At 33.0% G+C, this 17,380-nt stretch overlaps 5 protein-coding genes across 7 annotated transcripts; 2 read left to right on the forward strand and 3 right to left on the reverse strand.

Annotated features, from left to right (window-relative positions):
- Nucleotides 1-104: 104 nt before the first annotated feature.
- Nucleotides 105-4,776, forward strand: MetRS (methionyl-tRNA synthetase 1). The gene is made up of 10 exons (XM_066747529.1): nucleotides 105-304; nucleotides 426-577; nucleotides 644-754; nucleotides 831-986; nucleotides 1,648-2,860; nucleotides 2,947-3,160; nucleotides 3,231-3,467; nucleotides 3,887-4,202; nucleotides 4,293-4,529; nucleotides 4,612-4,776. Exons 1-10 carry the CDS (start codon nucleotides 202-204, stop codon nucleotides 4,762-4,764), a joined length of 2,892 nt encoding a protein of 963 aa, XP_066603626.1. The 5' UTR covers nucleotides 105-201; the 3' UTR covers nucleotides 4,765-4,776.
- Nucleotides 4,777-5,061: 285 nt separating this feature from the next.
- LOC136784357 (ionotropic receptor 75a-like) lies at nucleotides 5,062-8,177 on the reverse strand. Its single transcript, XM_066744953.1, has 6 exons — nucleotides 7,101-8,177; nucleotides 6,690-7,034; nucleotides 6,519-6,643; nucleotides 6,295-6,450; nucleotides 5,855-6,027; nucleotides 5,062-5,807 (listed from the first exon to the last, which is right to left on the reverse strand). Exons 1-6 carry the CDS (start codon nucleotides 7,422-7,424, stop codon nucleotides 5,068-5,070), a joined length of 1,863 nt encoding a protein of 620 aa, XP_066601050.1. The 5' UTR covers nucleotides 7,425-8,177; the 3' UTR covers nucleotides 5,062-5,067.
- A 120-nt stretch (nucleotides 8,178-8,297) lies between these two features.
- Nucleotides 8,298-11,761, reverse strand: LOC136786075 (pancreatic triacylglycerol lipase-like). 2 transcript variants are annotated; one of them, XM_066747572.1, is made up of 7 exons: nucleotides 11,502-11,761; nucleotides 11,320-11,425; nucleotides 10,282-10,430; nucleotides 9,600-9,788; nucleotides 9,314-9,520; nucleotides 9,052-9,208; nucleotides 8,298-8,946 (listed from the first exon to the last, which is right to left on the reverse strand). In XM_066747572.1, the coding sequence occupies exons 1-7, from the start codon at nucleotides 11,548-11,550 to the stop codon at nucleotides 8,889-8,891; spliced, it is 915 nt and encodes a 304-aa protein (XP_066603669.1). In that variant the 5' UTR covers nucleotides 11,551-11,761; the 3' UTR covers nucleotides 8,298-8,888. The 2 variants fall into 2 exon arrangements, with proteins under 2 accessions (XP_066603669.1, XP_066603668.1); XM_066747571.1 differs by having other exon boundaries at nucleotides 9,600-9,845.
- A 300-nt stretch (nucleotides 11,762-12,061) lies between these two features.
- RpL3 (ribosomal protein L3) lies at nucleotides 12,062-15,699 on the reverse strand. The gene is made up of 7 exons (XM_066747567.1): nucleotides 15,490-15,699; nucleotides 13,972-14,140; nucleotides 13,581-13,716; nucleotides 13,314-13,500; nucleotides 12,887-13,089; nucleotides 12,514-12,669; nucleotides 12,062-12,316 (listed from the first exon to the last, which is right to left on the reverse strand). The coding sequence occupies exons 1-7, from the start codon at nucleotides 15,644-15,646 to the stop codon at nucleotides 12,113-12,115; spliced, it is 1,212 nt and encodes a 403-aa protein (XP_066603664.1). The 5' UTR covers nucleotides 15,647-15,699; the 3' UTR covers nucleotides 12,062-12,112.
- A 455-nt stretch (nucleotides 15,700-16,154) lies between these two features.
- ND-PDSW (NADH dehydrogenase (ubiquinone) PDSW subunit) lies at nucleotides 16,155-17,380 on the forward strand. 2 transcript variants are annotated; one of them, XM_066747587.1, is made up of 5 exons: nucleotides 16,155-16,335; nucleotides 16,448-16,549; nucleotides 16,680-16,815; nucleotides 16,896-17,041; nucleotides 17,131-17,380. In XM_066747587.1, exons 2-5 carry the CDS (start codon nucleotides 16,474-16,476, stop codon nucleotides 17,295-17,297), a joined length of 525 nt encoding a protein of 174 aa, XP_066603684.1. In that variant the 5' UTR covers nucleotides 16,155-16,335; nucleotides 16,448-16,473; the 3' UTR covers nucleotides 17,298-17,380. The 2 variants fall into 2 exon arrangements, with proteins under 2 accessions (XP_066603684.1, XP_066603683.1); XM_066747586.1 differs by having other exon boundaries at nucleotides 16,156-16,335; nucleotides 16,411-16,549.

Here is a 17,380-nt window from a genome sequence, read left to right on the forward strand (position 1 = left end):
TTGATCTTCTTATAACCGTAGGTCTTTTTTACTCTCTATTGGTAACTGGTAAACTTACACCATTTACAAATAGTTACAGTGGTTTCCGTTGTCAGCTCTTTTCTAACCTCCAAATTGCATTTATTTGTCGCTCACATGTGTCGGTTGTGTGGTCAACGTAGTCTATATTTATGCTGAATATTTATTATTTAATTAATAATCATGATTGTTCTAACAAACAAAGGCAATCCCAATGCCTTAAAATTAATAATCGCTGCAAAAGTTGCATCAAAATCTTTGCCTGTTAAATTTGTCGAGACAAATGGTAAGAGGCTTCTAACCTATTTATTTACAAGCAAATATTTTAATATTTATTATATGACCATTTGATAATTTTTCACCATTCTCCATTAATAAAGTTATGGTTACCCCTATTATTTTTCCAGAAAGTTTCCTACACCGTTTGCCTGTTCTTAAGTTAGACTCTGGATCAGAGATTTTTAGTGTCAGTGCAGCATCTCTATTTATTTCTGAAGCCTCTGAAGAATATATTATTCTAAATAATAAATGGCTAGAGCTGGATGTTTCTCTATTGCAGGTATAATGAATGATTCCAAATCTTATTTGATTCTTTGATTTTAATTAATATTCTTACTCTCCTTAGCCTGCAATTTTGTCTTTTGGAGCATCGGGCACAGAAACTAATGAACCAAGTTTAATTGCTTGTTTGAAAGAAATAAATAAAGTTTTGAAGAATCAACAGTACTTAAGTCAGGTAAATTATTTAACCAAATTAATATTTAAATTTATATATAAGCTTTTCAATTTATATACTGGTTTAATTATTCTAGGACAATACTGAGTTATCTGTAGCAGATATTTCAATTTGGGTCACTTTATGGTCTACTGTAGCAAACACAGGTGTTGTTAAAAATTTCGAAATGTCTGTTGAATATCCTATAGTTTGGAATTGGCTATTAAAGATTGAGAAACTACCTTTTGTGCAGGTATAAAAATATATTGTTATGCTATAACTTAGTATAATTAATTAATAAAAATGGTAAAATTTTTATGTTAGTTACTTGTTAAGGTATTAAACCTGGTTTGGAGTAGGCAAAATTACCTAATTTTAAACATTCTTCTTAACTGCTGCAAGCCATGACAAGTAAAAGTTGTTCTGCAGCAGAAACTATGTCTATTTCAATTTAAATATTTTTCTTTATTAAAAAATTCACACATAAGTACTTAAAAATATGCATTATCTGATAGTGTATTTAATTAGAAGATAAATGTTTTTTAAGGAATCATTTCTAGTTTGAATCAGCAAAACATTTCATTTAAACAAAAATTGCTACATTAACAGATATTCGTTATATAATTCAATATACTTTCCAATAATGCTTACTTTTAAGCAATTATACACTTTTTGATTAAAAAAACAATTAAAGTTAAAGTAGATACAATTCTTGATACAGAATATCTTTTATTTATCATGACTTATGGTGGCTAAGATATGTTCTCTGAACCACTTATCTGAAATTGAAACACTGTTGTTTAATTTTAATTAAATTCAAAATTGAATTTTATTTAATTTAAGAAACATTGATTAAATACCATTGCATATAAAATTTTCTAATAAATTATAATTTATCTATGATTTATACATAGGAAGCACTTGAGGAATATAAGTTTGAGAAAGGTGTAAAAGCTATAAGCAGTATTCAGGAAGTTTCTTGGTTTCCGATTAATTCAATAACAAATATGAAAAGTAAACCTCTTAGCGATATTAGTCAAACTAAAGAAAAAGAGAATGAAGCTGTTACTGGCGAGGAGATGAAGAAAATTGGAGATTATTGGTTTGCAGAATCATATCCAGATGTGAAGAAACCAACGTACCCAGTTTTACCTAAAAAAGGAGAAAAAAATGTTTTAATAACGTCAGCACTGCCCTATGTGAATAATGTACCACATTTAGGAAACATTATAGGTTGTGTATTATCAGCCGATATTTTCGCTAGATATTGTAGGCAAAGGAATTACAATACCTTGTATATATGTGGGACGGATGAGTATGGTACTGCTACTGAAGCCAAGGCATTAGAGGAGAAAATGACACCTCAGCAAATATGTGATAAATTCTTCAGTATACACAATGATATTTACCGCTGGTTTAGCATTGGCTTTGATTACTTTGGACGCACTACCATACCTGAGCAAACAGAAATTGTTCAATCTTTCTTCCTTAGAATAAAGTCTCAAGGATACGTCCAAAGCGATAGCGTAGATCAATTGCTTTGTGAAAAATGCGATAGATTTTTGGCAGATAGGTTTGTAGAAGGAATGTGTCCTAGGTGTAAATATGAAGATGCACGTGGTGATCAATGCGATGGTTGTGGCCATCTTGTAAATGCAACCGATTTGGTTAATCCAAGATGCAAGGTTTGCCACACAAGGCCAATTATAAAGAAATCCCAACAGTTCTTTTTGGATTTGCCAAAAGTAGAGGAAAAATTAAAGAAATTTGTTTCGACTTCTGCACAAGGCTGGTCGTCAGTAGCGAGAGCAGTAACGAAGCCTTGGCTTCGTGATGGGTTAAAAGCACGATGTATTACAAGAGACCTAAAATGGGGTATCCCAGTACCCGTTGAAGGCTTTGAAAAAAAAGTTTTCTATGTCTGGTTTGATGCACCTCTTGGTTATATAAGTATTACAAAGAAATATACCAAGGACTATCGGCAATGGTGGCAGCCTCAAGATAAAGACATCTCGCTGTACCAGTTTATGGCCAAGGACAATGTTCCTTTCCATGCAATAATGTTTCCTGCCTGTTTACTCGCTGCTGATCAAAATTATACTTTAATCAAGCATTTAATGGCTACCGGTAAATATTGCTATATAAAATATATTTTTATTCTTCGTTACTAATCATTTTCTCATTAATAATTAATCTATTCATTTTATCGACAGAGTATTTAAATTATGAGGACACAAAATTTTCCAAATCAAGAGGAATCGGTGTTTTTGGTACAGATGCCAAAGAAACCGGGATTTCTAGCGACGTGTGGCGGTTCTATTTGGCATACATCAGGCCAGAGACCCAAGATTCTAATTTCAATTGGGTAGATTTAGCGACGAAGAATAACAGTGAACTTCTAAATAATTTCGGAAATTTTGTGAATAGGTCAGTAGGTAAAAGAAGTCGATTATAACATTTGGCAGAATTTTTATTCAAAAGTTCATTTCTGTTGAAGGGCTTTAGTCTTCGCCGAGAGGTATTTTGATTCAAAGGTTCCCGTTATGGAACTTCAGGAAGACGATCTTGCACTTCTTGCATTGTGCCAGCGTGAATTGACTTCGTACATAAGTTCTTTGGAGCAAGCAAAACTCCGAGATGGATTGAGACACGTGCTAGCAATTTCGAAACATGGCAACCAATATATGCAATTTCAGCAACCATGGGTTAAAGTCAAGGGCAATGAAAGTGACAAGTACGTTGTACCAAATATATTATCATTGTCCATGTTTTTTACTTAATTTTCTTAATTAAATTTGCCTCATTGTTTACGTCGAGCTTTCGATGGCAATTTACGTGAACATTTTATCATGGTCGCTACTGTCATTAAAATCAAATTATTTAGCCTTAAAGAGACTAGAGAATCTTTATTTCCTAGGTTCTTCTTATTTGATGTGGATTGCCGTCTCACTTAATTTTGACCTATAAGATAAGTTGCACTATGACTTATATGACTTCTACTCGCAAAATTTGCACTAATCAGCTTTTCCAATTTTAGTCGTATTGTATTAAAGATTTATTTCATACTTAAATCAAAAAATATTTGTCTCTTTAGAGTTATTTTATGAAAATGCTAGCTTATCAGATCTGATAATAACGTTCTATTGTTAATAGAATGAGAGCTGGAACAATCATTGGAGTATGCTGTAATTTGGCGTGTCTCCTATCAGCACTTTTGGGACCATTCATGCCAAATGTATCAAGAGAATTGAGAGACCAACTGGGAATGGACAACAGGAATTATGGCTTTATACCAGATTCTATCATTAACATATTGAAAGCTGGTCATAAAATTGGAAAGCCATCTCCATTGTTCACGAAAATCGAGGATGCTCAAGTTGAGATGTTAAGAAAAAAATATGCTGGCAAACAAGAGAATAATGTTAGTTCGGATAAGGTCGCTGCTCTGGATCAATCAATAGAAAAACAGGTAAGTCAATTCGACACATTGGATGTCATGGCTTTCTGATTCGAGTGATCTTGTAGTCAAAATTTGGTTTATAAAACCTAAATTTTTCAGGCTGCTTTAGTTCGAGAGCTGAAAGCTAAAGAGGATAAGAGTGTGTGGAAACCTCAAGTAGATATTCTTTTGGAATTGAAGCTGAAGCGCAATAATATGATCGACCCAACTGTGCAGGAAGCACCAGTTAAAAATAAAAAGGCACAATCAAATTCGGAGAAACACGTTCCAGTTTCTCAGCAAAATGGAGGAGCTTCAACGGATGTTGCCTCGCTTGAAGCAGCCATTGCCAAACAGGTATAATAAATTTTTGAAAAGAATTTCATATTATTGATTAAGAGAAACGGGGTTAAATCAATATGTCCTTATTTATCAACAGGGAGCTCTTGTACGAGAGTTGAAAGCAAAAGCAGAAAAAAGTGTCTGGCAGCCGGAAGTGGAAACGCTTCTAAATCTAAAGAAAGAATTAGCTCAACTCACAGGAAATTCATTGCCAGTGAGTAATGACAAAAAATCGAAAAAAAAGAAATAGAACATCTACATATTTCAAATTTAACTAAAGGTCACACGTTGTAAAGAAAATCAGTTCTTCAATTTCCATATAAATAGTATTAGACCATTTTTTAAAGACATGATTTTTAAATGGTGTGAAATATTGTATAATTGTAATTTATTAAGAATCATGTCAAATGCTTTATTTATGTTTGCAATACTGAGTATATACAAGGGATTGGTAAATTATAATAATTAAGTTTTGTAGTTTATTTATTGAGCTCTAAGAATAATTTGCTACATCGAGAAAATTAATAATTATAAAGTACTGTAATTCTTGTCTTTATACTTTACGCTCTAGCCGAAAAGAAATTTGTTCTGTGACGAAAATAAATAAGGAAATAAATATGCCGAGTAGAAAAAGCATAAGAATCGGCGCTGCTTCTTGAATTGATAAGGGATATGCGAACAAAGTTTTGTAGCAATGTGGACTTCTGGCAGTCCAATATTTTAATAATCGACGATGAAGGCCCGTTTCAAGTGTTTTGGTAAAACTGACTCGTAATATTTCTATAAAATGACCGTTCTTTTTACTCCAAATCGGCACCATTGTATTTAAAACATGGACTTTTGTAAGTTCACAAATTTCTTGGTTTGTAAATGTTTTTTCTATGTAAGGGTAAGCTGTGTCAGTAGATGAGTGATAAGCTAATTTATCGCGTGCCAACTTTCGCAAACCAACCTCCACTGAGAAATAAAGATCTTCCAATGGTATCTTGTGAATTTTATTAAAATAAAAATAATTCACATCGTACTGTGGTTGCTTTATTAGCCATTCAATGTATTTCGTTGGTTCCATTGCTATATGCAGGTTGCTGTTTGCCAAACTCACCAATGAATCGTTCATTTTTTTCTCAAAAGGATCCAAACGTTCTGCTACTATAAGTGCTGAATAAAAATTGTATAATAGAAGAGCGAGGATCATAATGTGCAGATAAGCTACGCGTCCTGATGATTTATTTGGCAAAAATTCTGCACCTACAAGAAGCTTATTATTTTCTTTACAACAAATTTTCCTTGTTTCTTACCTTGCTGACACAAAGCTCCTATTATGAGAAGAATAGAGAGACCTACTCTATCCCTCAAGTGGAAAATTCCTTCGACCTTTAATGCGGCTAGTAGTAATATATTTGCAAATATCAGCAGCATTAGTAAGACGAACCAAGATTTTGCTGATAATGGTTGCAAAAAATGCAATAATTTTATTCGCGAAGATGATGTAGTTCGAAATATGTAGCAGGTACTAAAAGTATTTTATACATTTTAATATGACAGCTATAAAGTATGCTACCTCAATAATAAAACTATCAGGACATAGTATTTTTTTTTTCGAATTATCGACTATCAGAAAAGTGCTGTTGTAGAGGAATAAACTTTCTTTGACCAAATGTCAATTAAACAGATAAATAGCACTTGGTCATTACATTTATTTTCTTTTAAATAAAATTATAAATTTTTTGTCGTGATAGTTCTAATATTAATTATTTTTCATAATTTTATCTTTTAGTACCGAACAGGCCAGATTGGAATGACAATATCTGCATAATTTAAGGCTTCTGTAGTAATTATAGCTGGATGGAAAAACAAATCTATATTTGCTTTGAAAGGTTCACGTGGAAGCTTCAGTTGACCATAATTGCTTGCTTTCGCTTCCACAAGTTCAATGCTGATAAGATTACAGAAAAAATTAACAAAATCATCCCCTCTAGTACGCTTTGTAGTGTCATAACTTACGTGAAATTAACATATTCCGCAATGTGCACGAAAACAGCATACATGAATTTTGCTGCGTTATCAATAGTGTTACTCCCAGAATTAACTAATAAATAACTTTCCAACGATTCAGATTCGTCATTTCTCTGATGTTACACACATGTTTCCTTTTTATCATTTAAATTCAGGATGATTTTTTTTAAATTTAATTATACTTACTGAAACTCCAATCTTAATCTTTATTCCATTTAAATTCCTTCTTCTAGAAAACTTATTAGTTTGGTTTAAGAAAATTTGTAAGCCATCACTGGTGCTCCACGTTCCTGCAAATGTAATATTTAATGCGCCACCGCATAGTTTGCAAGGATTGTAAATATCATATATTTTGTAATGGTCATCGTTAAGCTCATTTATAGCAATCATCAGGTCAGTATCCAAATTAAATGTATTATCATACAAATATTTTACGGAATTTTCCAAATCTGTATCCATTATCAGCCATTTATGCATCTTGCCGTATAAATATTTTTCTGCAGCCTATGGAATAGAAAATGATTAAATTCAACGAAAGTATAAGTACCACACATACATGAAAGTTCTTACTTTGGAGAATATTGTGTAACTACTATTATTATTATCGCATCTCAAATCAACTATTACACCCAGTTGACTGTAATTAGTGAATAAGAATTTGTCGAAGTTTAAGAGTGGCGCTGAGCTCTCTAAATTCGATAATGCCAAATATTTTAAAGTTTGACTAAACTCTCTGAAGAATTTAATATCACTGTTAATATCTCCGCAAGAGATTCCTACAACACTCGGCACATTTTTATGTGAAAAGTATTCACGAATAAAACGAAATTCATTGGCTAAAGTGGAGGTAAACCATAGAAGTTGTAAGAGAAAAATCAAATATTTAAGTTTCATAATTTTCGTTAAGCTCAAATACTATCGTAGCAGGTCGACCTAATAAGTCTGTAGCAGCTTCAATTTTATCAAGTATGAAGTAAAGAATATAGTATCTTCATGCATTATGAGCAAAGGAGAAGCGAGATCGATCGAGAGAAAATAATTCATGGCATAAATAATACAAGTATCAGATCTTTATATTTCATAGTGCTATAAATGGAAGGAATAGCATAAATTGAACAGTTTCGCTTTTCTCTACATAATTTGTAGTCTCTTGATGCAACGCAAGAAGGTACAATTATAGAATTTTAATCGACTATGTATAAAATTTAAAATAACCTATGTCTTAACCAGAATTGTTTTTTTAAACAGCTCTCTAGAAATTTTTATGGTTCCAAAGTATTAGCTCCCTATTTTCTAAATAATTTGTGTTCTCTCAATTGATTTTTCTTTTTATAATATAATGTCATATTTCGATATTTTACAAACAGTTAACATTACTTTTTGATTGACTATTAATTTTAATATTGAAATGTTTAATTTTATTAATTTTTTTGTGGACTTTTACACCTATTAACAAAATTAAAGTTTATTGAATCGTTGTTAAATATCTTCCAATTCACAGTGTTCTTTCGTAAGCGACAGCTTAGCATACAGCTAGTACAAGACTCTTATTATTATTATAATTGTAAGTACTTTCGTGATATATATTCTATATATTTCAATAGCAATATTTCATGTTTTTTTCTATTTATAGATAGCCCATATATACGAATAAACTAAAAATTAGTCTAATTAAATGTTTATTCTTCTATGTAAGCATAAATGAATTGATAGGTCATAATCAAATTCGGCAATTACTGAAATAATTAAAAATCTGTACAAAGAAGCTAAAGAATTAAAATTTTTATTATTTCATTTAATGTAAAATTACACATATGTTACACCATTCATTACAATGCTATTTGTAATAATTAAATGTTAATTAATAAAAATACTTGTACTAATATTAAATATAAATTTTATAATGAGAAAACATTCTTTAAGTCTAGTAAAATTATTTGCCTAATTTGTATTTTTAATCATAAAATGTAATATTACATATTGCTATTATAATTTATACATTAAAATTTATGTATTAGGATTTTAATTTTTTATTAGTACGTTTGTCTACGTACTTTTATACAAACAATATTAATTTTACTTTTAGAATGAAAATTTACACCTGATTTTGGATAATACCTAACGTAAATGTGATTTTCATTTCTATGTAAATTTATATTATCCAATTGTGCCCACTTTTCGGCCATCGCTCAATTGTGTAAATTTACACCTTTTTTACAGTGATATACTACCATATTCATCTAAATTAATCGGTAAATACGGACAATGAAGATGTTGCATAAATAATTAAGGTATAATAGATGACTAGTGTTGATTATTTTATTATAGGATTCCGGAATGCTGGTAGTCGTCGTTGCTTCAGCTCATGGCAAAAGGTGGTGCATCATTGGTGGACAAATAAAATTTGCCTCTCAACCTGAGACACAAAGAAAAATTAGGAATTCAGCTTGTACGTTAAACGTAGAGATGTGTGCGTAACGAAGAATAGTTATATTTATTACATAAAAGAAAGGTATCTTACGAAGTGGATGCATATTCGCCCATGAGTACAACAGGATTAAAATCGCAATGTCCTTCCTTATATTTCTCCCAAGTCTCACAATTTCTGGCTTTGAACCCTGCTGTACTCCCTATACTCTCGGACATAAACTGATGTGCCCTTGAATGACTGCAATACGCTTTAAGTAATCGGTAAAAAATTATATATTATATTAGTCTTATGTTGTTCCATGTTAGTGTTACACAACAGAGAAATTATACGTATATATAAGAAATGCATATACTCGTAGTAGGGAAGAAGGAACATCCTGGTTGTGGGAATTTGCCATTATTAGGATAAAAATCGGCATGGCCCAATGGAGCTAGGAATCCAAACGCAGAACCACTAGTGTGAATCACATCGACGAATTGTGCATCGCTTGGGTCCAGTCTAAAGTCTGGATCCACTATTCCTGATATCGTCTCGAATAACGGGCTCGCAGGATCCAATCCTGAAATGGAGAATTTTACCATTGATCTCTATAGAGCGTAGATATTGTCGAAATAAAAGAAAGTTTTATGTAGAGTCACCTGTTATTCTGCCAATTCGTCCATCTAGGTAAGCCCCGGCAAATCCAGCCACGTGAGAGCCCAGGCTGTGCCCACTGATATGAACATCCTTGTACTCCAAATTGGACTCTCGATTCAGGAACTGCAAAAAGTCGCCGAGAAACTCACCGACCCATCGGGTATTATTGGCGGCAACTGGGTAAACGTCGGCTGCAAGAACACCCCAACCCACGACGATCACATTCACATCCTCGTGGATCAAATAAGCTGCCCAATTGAGAGAAATCAATGAAATCAAAAATGTACACACGCCCAATCAATATAAGCGAGTGAGATTAATCGCGATGAATCGCGTGGCAATTGTAAACAATGAAATAGAAGCAGCCAGCCCACATGGCGTACGTCATCCGCGGAAAGGGGAAAAATTAGTTTTTATTTTTTGTGTCCCACACATTTGCGAAGAACTCGCTGTCTACTCGCCAAGGCAAAAATTTGTAAAACGATCAATTAGCTAGTTATCACATTGACCTTTTGACCTGGCAGCGTCGATTCCGTGTTTACCAAAACGACTTGACCCTGATGCTCATTCAATTTCTCTCGCGGTTGAATGTATACCGACGTTTCACATTTCCCTCTCAGCGATGTTCCATTTTCATCAAATATGTCTCTTTCTGAAAATTCTTATAATCGAATAATGATTTACCGTCTATCAAGCCTCGTACCCAAGCTTCGTTGCCAGTGTCGCTATATCCATGGACGATAAACTTGGTCGGTCGACTCTCGTTGAAATGAGAGGCATACAGAACTTCGGTATTATTTAGAAACAGCTGCTCCTCGCCGAATGGATTTTCCCTGTAAATCGACAGAATCGAATGTTCGTCAGAAGATTCGTGGAATTCAGTTTCCCATCGTTTCCTCATTCTACATGTAACTTATTAATTGTGCCTGAGAATTTCGGCTTGTCGAAAAGGACGATGGCCGTGCAAAGACTCGAGCGAGAGTGCAGAGTGTTGCTCGCTACGGATGGTTTACGGCGCAGCGTCAAGAATTAATCGTTCGCATTGACCGTTAAAACGAGAGATGAAAAAGAGGAAAGAAGAGAAGTGTACGTGACGATATTAACGCGTGAACGATAGTAAATCGAGCGTCAGCGCTGAGAATAGAATAAACGCTGTTGCTCTTCAATCGCGCGTGTCGATGCAAAAACCAATACACCCAACGAACAGAGAAATCTCTTACTCAATTAAGCAGCTCCTACAAAGAAAAATGACCGTAGCTCGACATTGTTTTCCCGTTTTTCTCCCGTTAAAAATTTCATCTCACCTGACAACTTTCATAGATCAGTCGCATTGTGGGTATCATCGACCGAGATAAAAATTCATTTTACGGATAAATTAATTTTGGAACTTCAGCGCAGAGTTATTTTCTATAGTCTTATATATGATCACCGGAGAGTAGTGGTTCGAACAAATTCAACTAATTCTTCGTTATCGCCCTACCACGCGAAGATAATGCGACAAATAACAAGTTCAGAACGGGACCCTGAAGGTTTCCTCTTTATCTCGGCGCGTTCACTTTGTAAATCTTGAATTTTTCAATCAATGCTTCCTACTCATTTTCTTCTTCTCAGATGACGAATACGAGAATAATACAAGACGAAGTATTATAGAAATCAGATGAAAATGGAATGAACGATTCATAAGTGTACATTGCAATTTCCTGAATCCTAACAGTCATTTACCTTGTGTATAGATTGAATGTCGCCGGCTCTTGGGCAACTTTGTACACGACTTTCATCGCGGTATCCACCACATCGTTCAACAGAGTGTTCTGAGGATACGAATAAGCTACAAAAAATAGAAAGAAATTTTGCTAAAGGCCAGGAAAATAAGGCAAATTGAAAAAGAAATTAATCAAGTTTACCTGATGCGAGGAGGATGAACAGATGAGAGCAAAACAGAACGAGTGTCATCCTCTCTTCGAATAACTCTCACAATTTTTCTCTCTCGTTTCATTAATCCGTTGCACTTACGTTTTCACTAGCACTGCAGCCAGTTTAGTGCTGCGGCGCCATTCATCCTACACAATTTCTCGTCTTCGATATTCGCTAACGTCGTCGAGGGCCTCAATCATTAACTTAATTAATTACGACAGCGTTCGTGCGACGTAGTCAACTACTTTGCGATTACTCATCCCCACCATTTAATGAGATCTCTCTTCATATATGTAACATCGTTTCACCTCCCTCCCCCTCTTTGTACTTCCAATCTTCGATAAGAAAAACGATAACTATCATAAAAGGATATATTACTTGTCTTCACAAGAAATTACAAAAAACATCTAAAACAATTATAATTTTTATTGTACTAGAAATATGCCTACAAATATATATTTAAAGTTTATATTTTTCAAATATAAGTTAATGATAACTGATCTATATTCAATTGGAAGAAAGGGTCTAATAATGAAATAAGAAAACTAAATTATCGCAAAGATCCCATTTTATTGAAAACGGTATTTTCAGCAACATAAATTTACTGAGCAGCAGTTGGTGGAGCAGCCGTAGCAGAGAGAGTCTGCGCTTGTTCTTCGCGAATCCTGTCTTTTTTGAGCTGACCCATAAACTGTGCCTTGTCAGCGGCTGTCTGGAAGCGACCATGTCCAAACTTGGAGCTGGTATCGATAAACTTAAGGTTGATCTTCTCCAGAGCAGATCTCTTCGTATGTACCAAGAGTGACTGAAACAATTCTTTTGTTAGTTGAATTGTAAATTTCAATTAAAACTAAACAAATAAAATTTTTAAATCTCAGTCCTATCATTCACGATCACAGAAATATCATTGAAACATTTAGGCTCTTACTGACTCATCATATTAATTACTTCAAGTTCTCAACAAAAGAACACCAACAATTTTTATATCTTTGCCCTAATTACCTTTCGAAGTGTGATCACACGCTTTTTCGGTCCCATGCAGCATCCCTTAATCATAATGAAGTCATTGTTGACTTCCCCATAATGTGGAAAACCACCCATTGGGGTGATGCTCTTCTCAGTTAAATCGTAATCAGTGGAGGCATTGTTTTTAATGATCTACAAAGAAAAAATTAAGTTAAGTCATATATATCACCAAGGAAAATAGATGGATAGAAACTGTTGCATATTGGGAAACCCAAAGATAATGAAAATCTGGATCAATGGGTACTATGAAATAGCATTTTATATTGCCTTCATATGAAAGAACATTATAAATAAAACATAATGCTATAGGGATGAAGGCTCAATGCATTGTTATAAAATAAAAATTTACCTTGCCATCCTTAGTATGGATCCCTTGACCAATACGGTAGATTTTTTTGTTCATCTCTGTACGATGATGATACCCTTTTTGACCGGCACGAGCTACGGTAAATGAGACTCTGCTTGGATGCCATGCTCCAATACAAGCGACCTTCCTCAGACCCTTGTGCGTCTTTCTCGGCAATTTCTTTGTATGCCAACGAGAAGTAACGCCTTAAAGTTAAAGAATAAACAGATATACAAATAAGCTCAAAATATATTTTTTGTGTGTAATAGCATTCCATTAACAGCTTCAGTAGGAAGGCAGCATTGTATATCGTCAAAAATATCAGATAATTGCACGTCAATGCTTGATCATCATATTACCCAAACTAGCAAGACAAAATTATCACACAAACACCATCGACTGTTTTTAAAAAAATATCGTTTCTTTATACCTTTGTATCCTTTTCCTTTAGTGACTCCGATTACATCAATCATCTCATCAGGACCAAAGACATTGCTAACTGGTATTGGTTTTTCGAGATGTTCACGTACCCATTGTACTTTTTGTTCAATAGTTCCTCCATTTAGTTGAATTTCCATAATGTGAGCTTTCTTCTGACGTTGCCTCAACAGCTTCATCTGATCATAAAATTAGCAATCAGTAACTAATGCACATATATTAATTATAAATCAAAAATTTTAAAACAAATAACAATTACTTGAGTATGAGCAATAACTCTGACGACTTTGCAGTACTTGATGATTTTCTTGAAATCTTTTTCAATAGATTTCTTACCAAGGTCATCATGCCACTTCTTGGAAGCTTTAGCGAACGCCTTCTTCTTACTCTTATACCTGCGCAAAATTCTTTTCTGTGTCTATACGTTCTTCAATAATCCTGCAATATATGCCGGTCTCATCGTAATGAGCGGAAACCGAACATATTTCTGGACCAGCAATTTAACACATTTGGCCATTTCCAGGTAAACTCTCGTCTATCGAGCGGAGAGCTGATTTTCAGTGTTTAGTAAATTTATTCAACATTCTACATTTTATACATTATTCTTTCTAATCTACTTCAAAGATGTTTGTAATTCTGATGATTCTTACCAGTTCTTGTAAAATCTCCGACGACAGTCCTCTGACAAGTGCTCTGCCCAAACTGTTGTCAGAGCACGTAGGCCATGTGGAGTTTCGATATAGCCAACAACTCCAACAACAATCATTGGTGGAGTTTCCAAAATGGTAACCGCTTCCACCATCTCTTTCTTGTTTACCTCTATAAGTAAGAATGTTAATTAATTTCTGAAGGAATCTTGTGTATAGCTTAAATATTTCCAATAACAGTAAGTGGCAAAAATAAATATTTATTGTTGGACTGTACCAGGCATGGTTTGTCTCAGTGGTCACAGCCCAATGGGCTACAAAGAGTTTATGGAATATACCTGCTTTCCCATTTCATAGAAACTACGATAGGAAATGTTTTACGACACTGTGGTGAAGAACATACTGCACAAAATCAAACAGCTCCATAACCACAATACAATACTCAACCAATGCATTGCTGCATCTATCAAGCACTGTTAATGTCGAATTTTGAATATCCAAGATTTAACGAGTATACAGAACATTCTAAATTTTGGTAATCTTAAAAATCTAAATTAAGGAAAGAATTTTAATAAAGATAATTCTTATAAAACTTTTAGATATCAGCCTTAGTTTTCTAGTAAATAGTAAATAAAATTTCCTGATTGAGTAATCTAACAATAGACCAAGGTCCATAAGATTATTTGTTAGTTTGCAAAATTATATCACAATTGGTAAATACCTTGATTCTATATGCTAGGTTCATAAGTTAAAATACCTTAAAACATAAATACAAGAACAAATCGTATCTCTGCAAGTATCAGATATATCTTAAGTTTTTATAAAATTCTTCCTTAACTTCTTATCAGTTTCTTTCAGAAAGAACTTATACAAGCTTTTAATGTTTCTAAGAGTTACATATAGACACGCATCTTCTTGTATTTATGTCCTGAAATGCTTTATAACTGATAGACTCTGTATAACAGCAGAGCATCAAAAAGCCAAATGATAATTCTCTTCTAAAGATACAATATGTAGTACTATAAAATATAAAAAATTAGAACATGCTTAATTAGGTTAATAAGAAAAAGTTAGATCTACATAATTTCTTCCCTTTAGGATTATAAGTTCTATAAATAAACTACACAAATCTTTAACGAACAAAATTAATCCTAACACAACATAGTCACAACTATATTTGGATTTAATTTATTACCTTAATTAAAAAATAAATACTACTAAAATTAGTCATATTTATATCATATTAGGAGTCAGTTTCATCATAAAAACCTATAGAATTCATTTATAATAAATCCGTGTATTAATGAGTCTACTAGTTAGCCAACAGATAACTTTAGCATTCTTGGCCAATGTAAGCCTATTCATTAAAAAATTTTCAATTACTAAGACTTTACCATTATTTTCTGAGTTTCTTCCTTAATTAGACTGTTTAGATAGGCCACCAATTTTGTGGCACAATGTTTTGTTCAAGAACATACAGAGAAATATTAAAAATAAGTGTAATTATGCAAAGATGCTTACTTGATCCAGGACGGTCAGGCTCACGGACCACATGGGTCATACCAGCTTTGTACCCGATAAAAGCAGTCAAATGAACAGGCTTGTTAGGGTCATCCTTTGGAAAAGCCTTTACCTTACCCCTATGTCTTTGAGACCTCTTCTTTGGGTAAAAGCCCATGGACCCATGACGGGGAGCACTGAATTTCCGGTGAGACTGTTAAAAAAATACTCTTTAGTCATAAAAAAATAATTATAAATATTAAAAATTTTATTTTAACAAATATCATCAGACCGCCCTAGAATTTTTTCCTCAAGACTTTTAGGGAAAATAACCATAAACAGTAGCGTAATATCATCATTGCAACGTGTCTCAAAGTGAAACAAGCATATGCTTAAAACTTAACAATGAAAATAATAGTTAAATGTGCAATAAAAGATAAAAAATATTAAAACATTTATACCAAAGAGTATTTAACAGTTATTTCAGTATTGTTATTTGCGAAGATTGTTTAAGGATTACTTAAATATAAATGGATCAAACAAACGTCTTACCATTCTGCCACTAATGGAGAAAATGGAAGAATCTCTGGTGCGGAAACGATTTTTATACATGACCATTCAGTGCTATCAACTGCCATCTGCCATCATTTTAAATAGAAATACCCTAGTATAATATCTCGTCCTAGTTAGAAAATTTCAAATTACAAAATATAGCCATTATTTTTAGTATAACTTCTTATTTTACTCAAAGCTGTATTCTTTAACAATTAAATAACTTTTAACATGAATTATACATAAAATTATGCATGTTTTTTTAGATAATGACCTGATAGACCTAGCCACCTAGCCTAACCTCTATTTTTAAAGGTAAGTTAAGTTGAGCAAAATGGCTGAATGAACTTTTGATCATGTTTATTGTAACGTTAAATTTTTCTGTCAAAGTGTTGTTATAAAAGTTAGAATTTATTAAGGCAAATAGTTACAGTCAAGTCAAGTTCTAAAAAGATGCCAGAAAATATACTTGATCATTTCTTTAATGGTCTTTACAACGTCCTAGACGGTCCAGTGACTTTCGTACGAGGTATTACCTAATCGTATTTAAATTGAACTAATTATCTCTTGTTTTACATTGAAATAATTATAGCTTCTCCTTAGTGAGAAGACAACCCTCTTTCCGATTTATAAAATTTATGTTATTTTTTATTTTGCAGAGAAGATAGTAAAACCAAATCAAAAAAATCATCCATGGTTCCATAGGCAATATCGTCGTGTACCACTTATAAATGATTGTACTTACGATGAATATCTTTGTAGATATGAAGCTAACAAACAAATGCTACGTGACCAGTAATGCAATAATCATTTTAATAGCTTTATTACTTCATTTTTATTTACTATATATATAATACTACATTTTTGGCTTACAGTGCTGTTGATTCCAACATCGTAAAAATATTAAGGAATCGTTATGAATTATGCATAATTCACAAAGGAGTAGAATCATCCGATAGAGATGAATGTATTGTCTTGAAATCCATTTATGATCAGGCTGTGAATAACTTTTATATCAAATGTGAGTATTATACTTGGTAGAGTTACTTGTTTTTGTGTCTCTTGTAAAGCTAATAATTTGCAATGTGTAATTGGCATTACAAATTTCAGATGGTGAATTAGCAATTTTAACTGCAGAAAGAGTACTTGCTAAACAGCAAAACCGATTGGCATGGGAAAGAAGACACGGCAAGGTCGGTAGTCCCAATGATCCTAAGAAGATTGTCACTGAAGATGTAATGAGGGAGTACAATCGTATTAATTTTGAGAGGTTTTAAACAGTTTGATAATGAAGCAATTATAATAGCAAATGTATGTACATAATAAGTCTAGTAGAATAAAATATTAAATTAAAAGCTTA

Source organism: Prorops nasuta, unplaced genomic scaffold (assembly GCF_024137725.1).
Source record: "Prorops nasuta isolate Cenicafe-Biocafe unplaced genomic scaffold, Cenicafe_Pnas_1.2 PNAS00003, whole genome shotgun sequence".
NCBI lineage: Eukaryota > Metazoa > Arthropoda > Insecta > Hymenoptera > Bethylidae > Prorops > Prorops nasuta.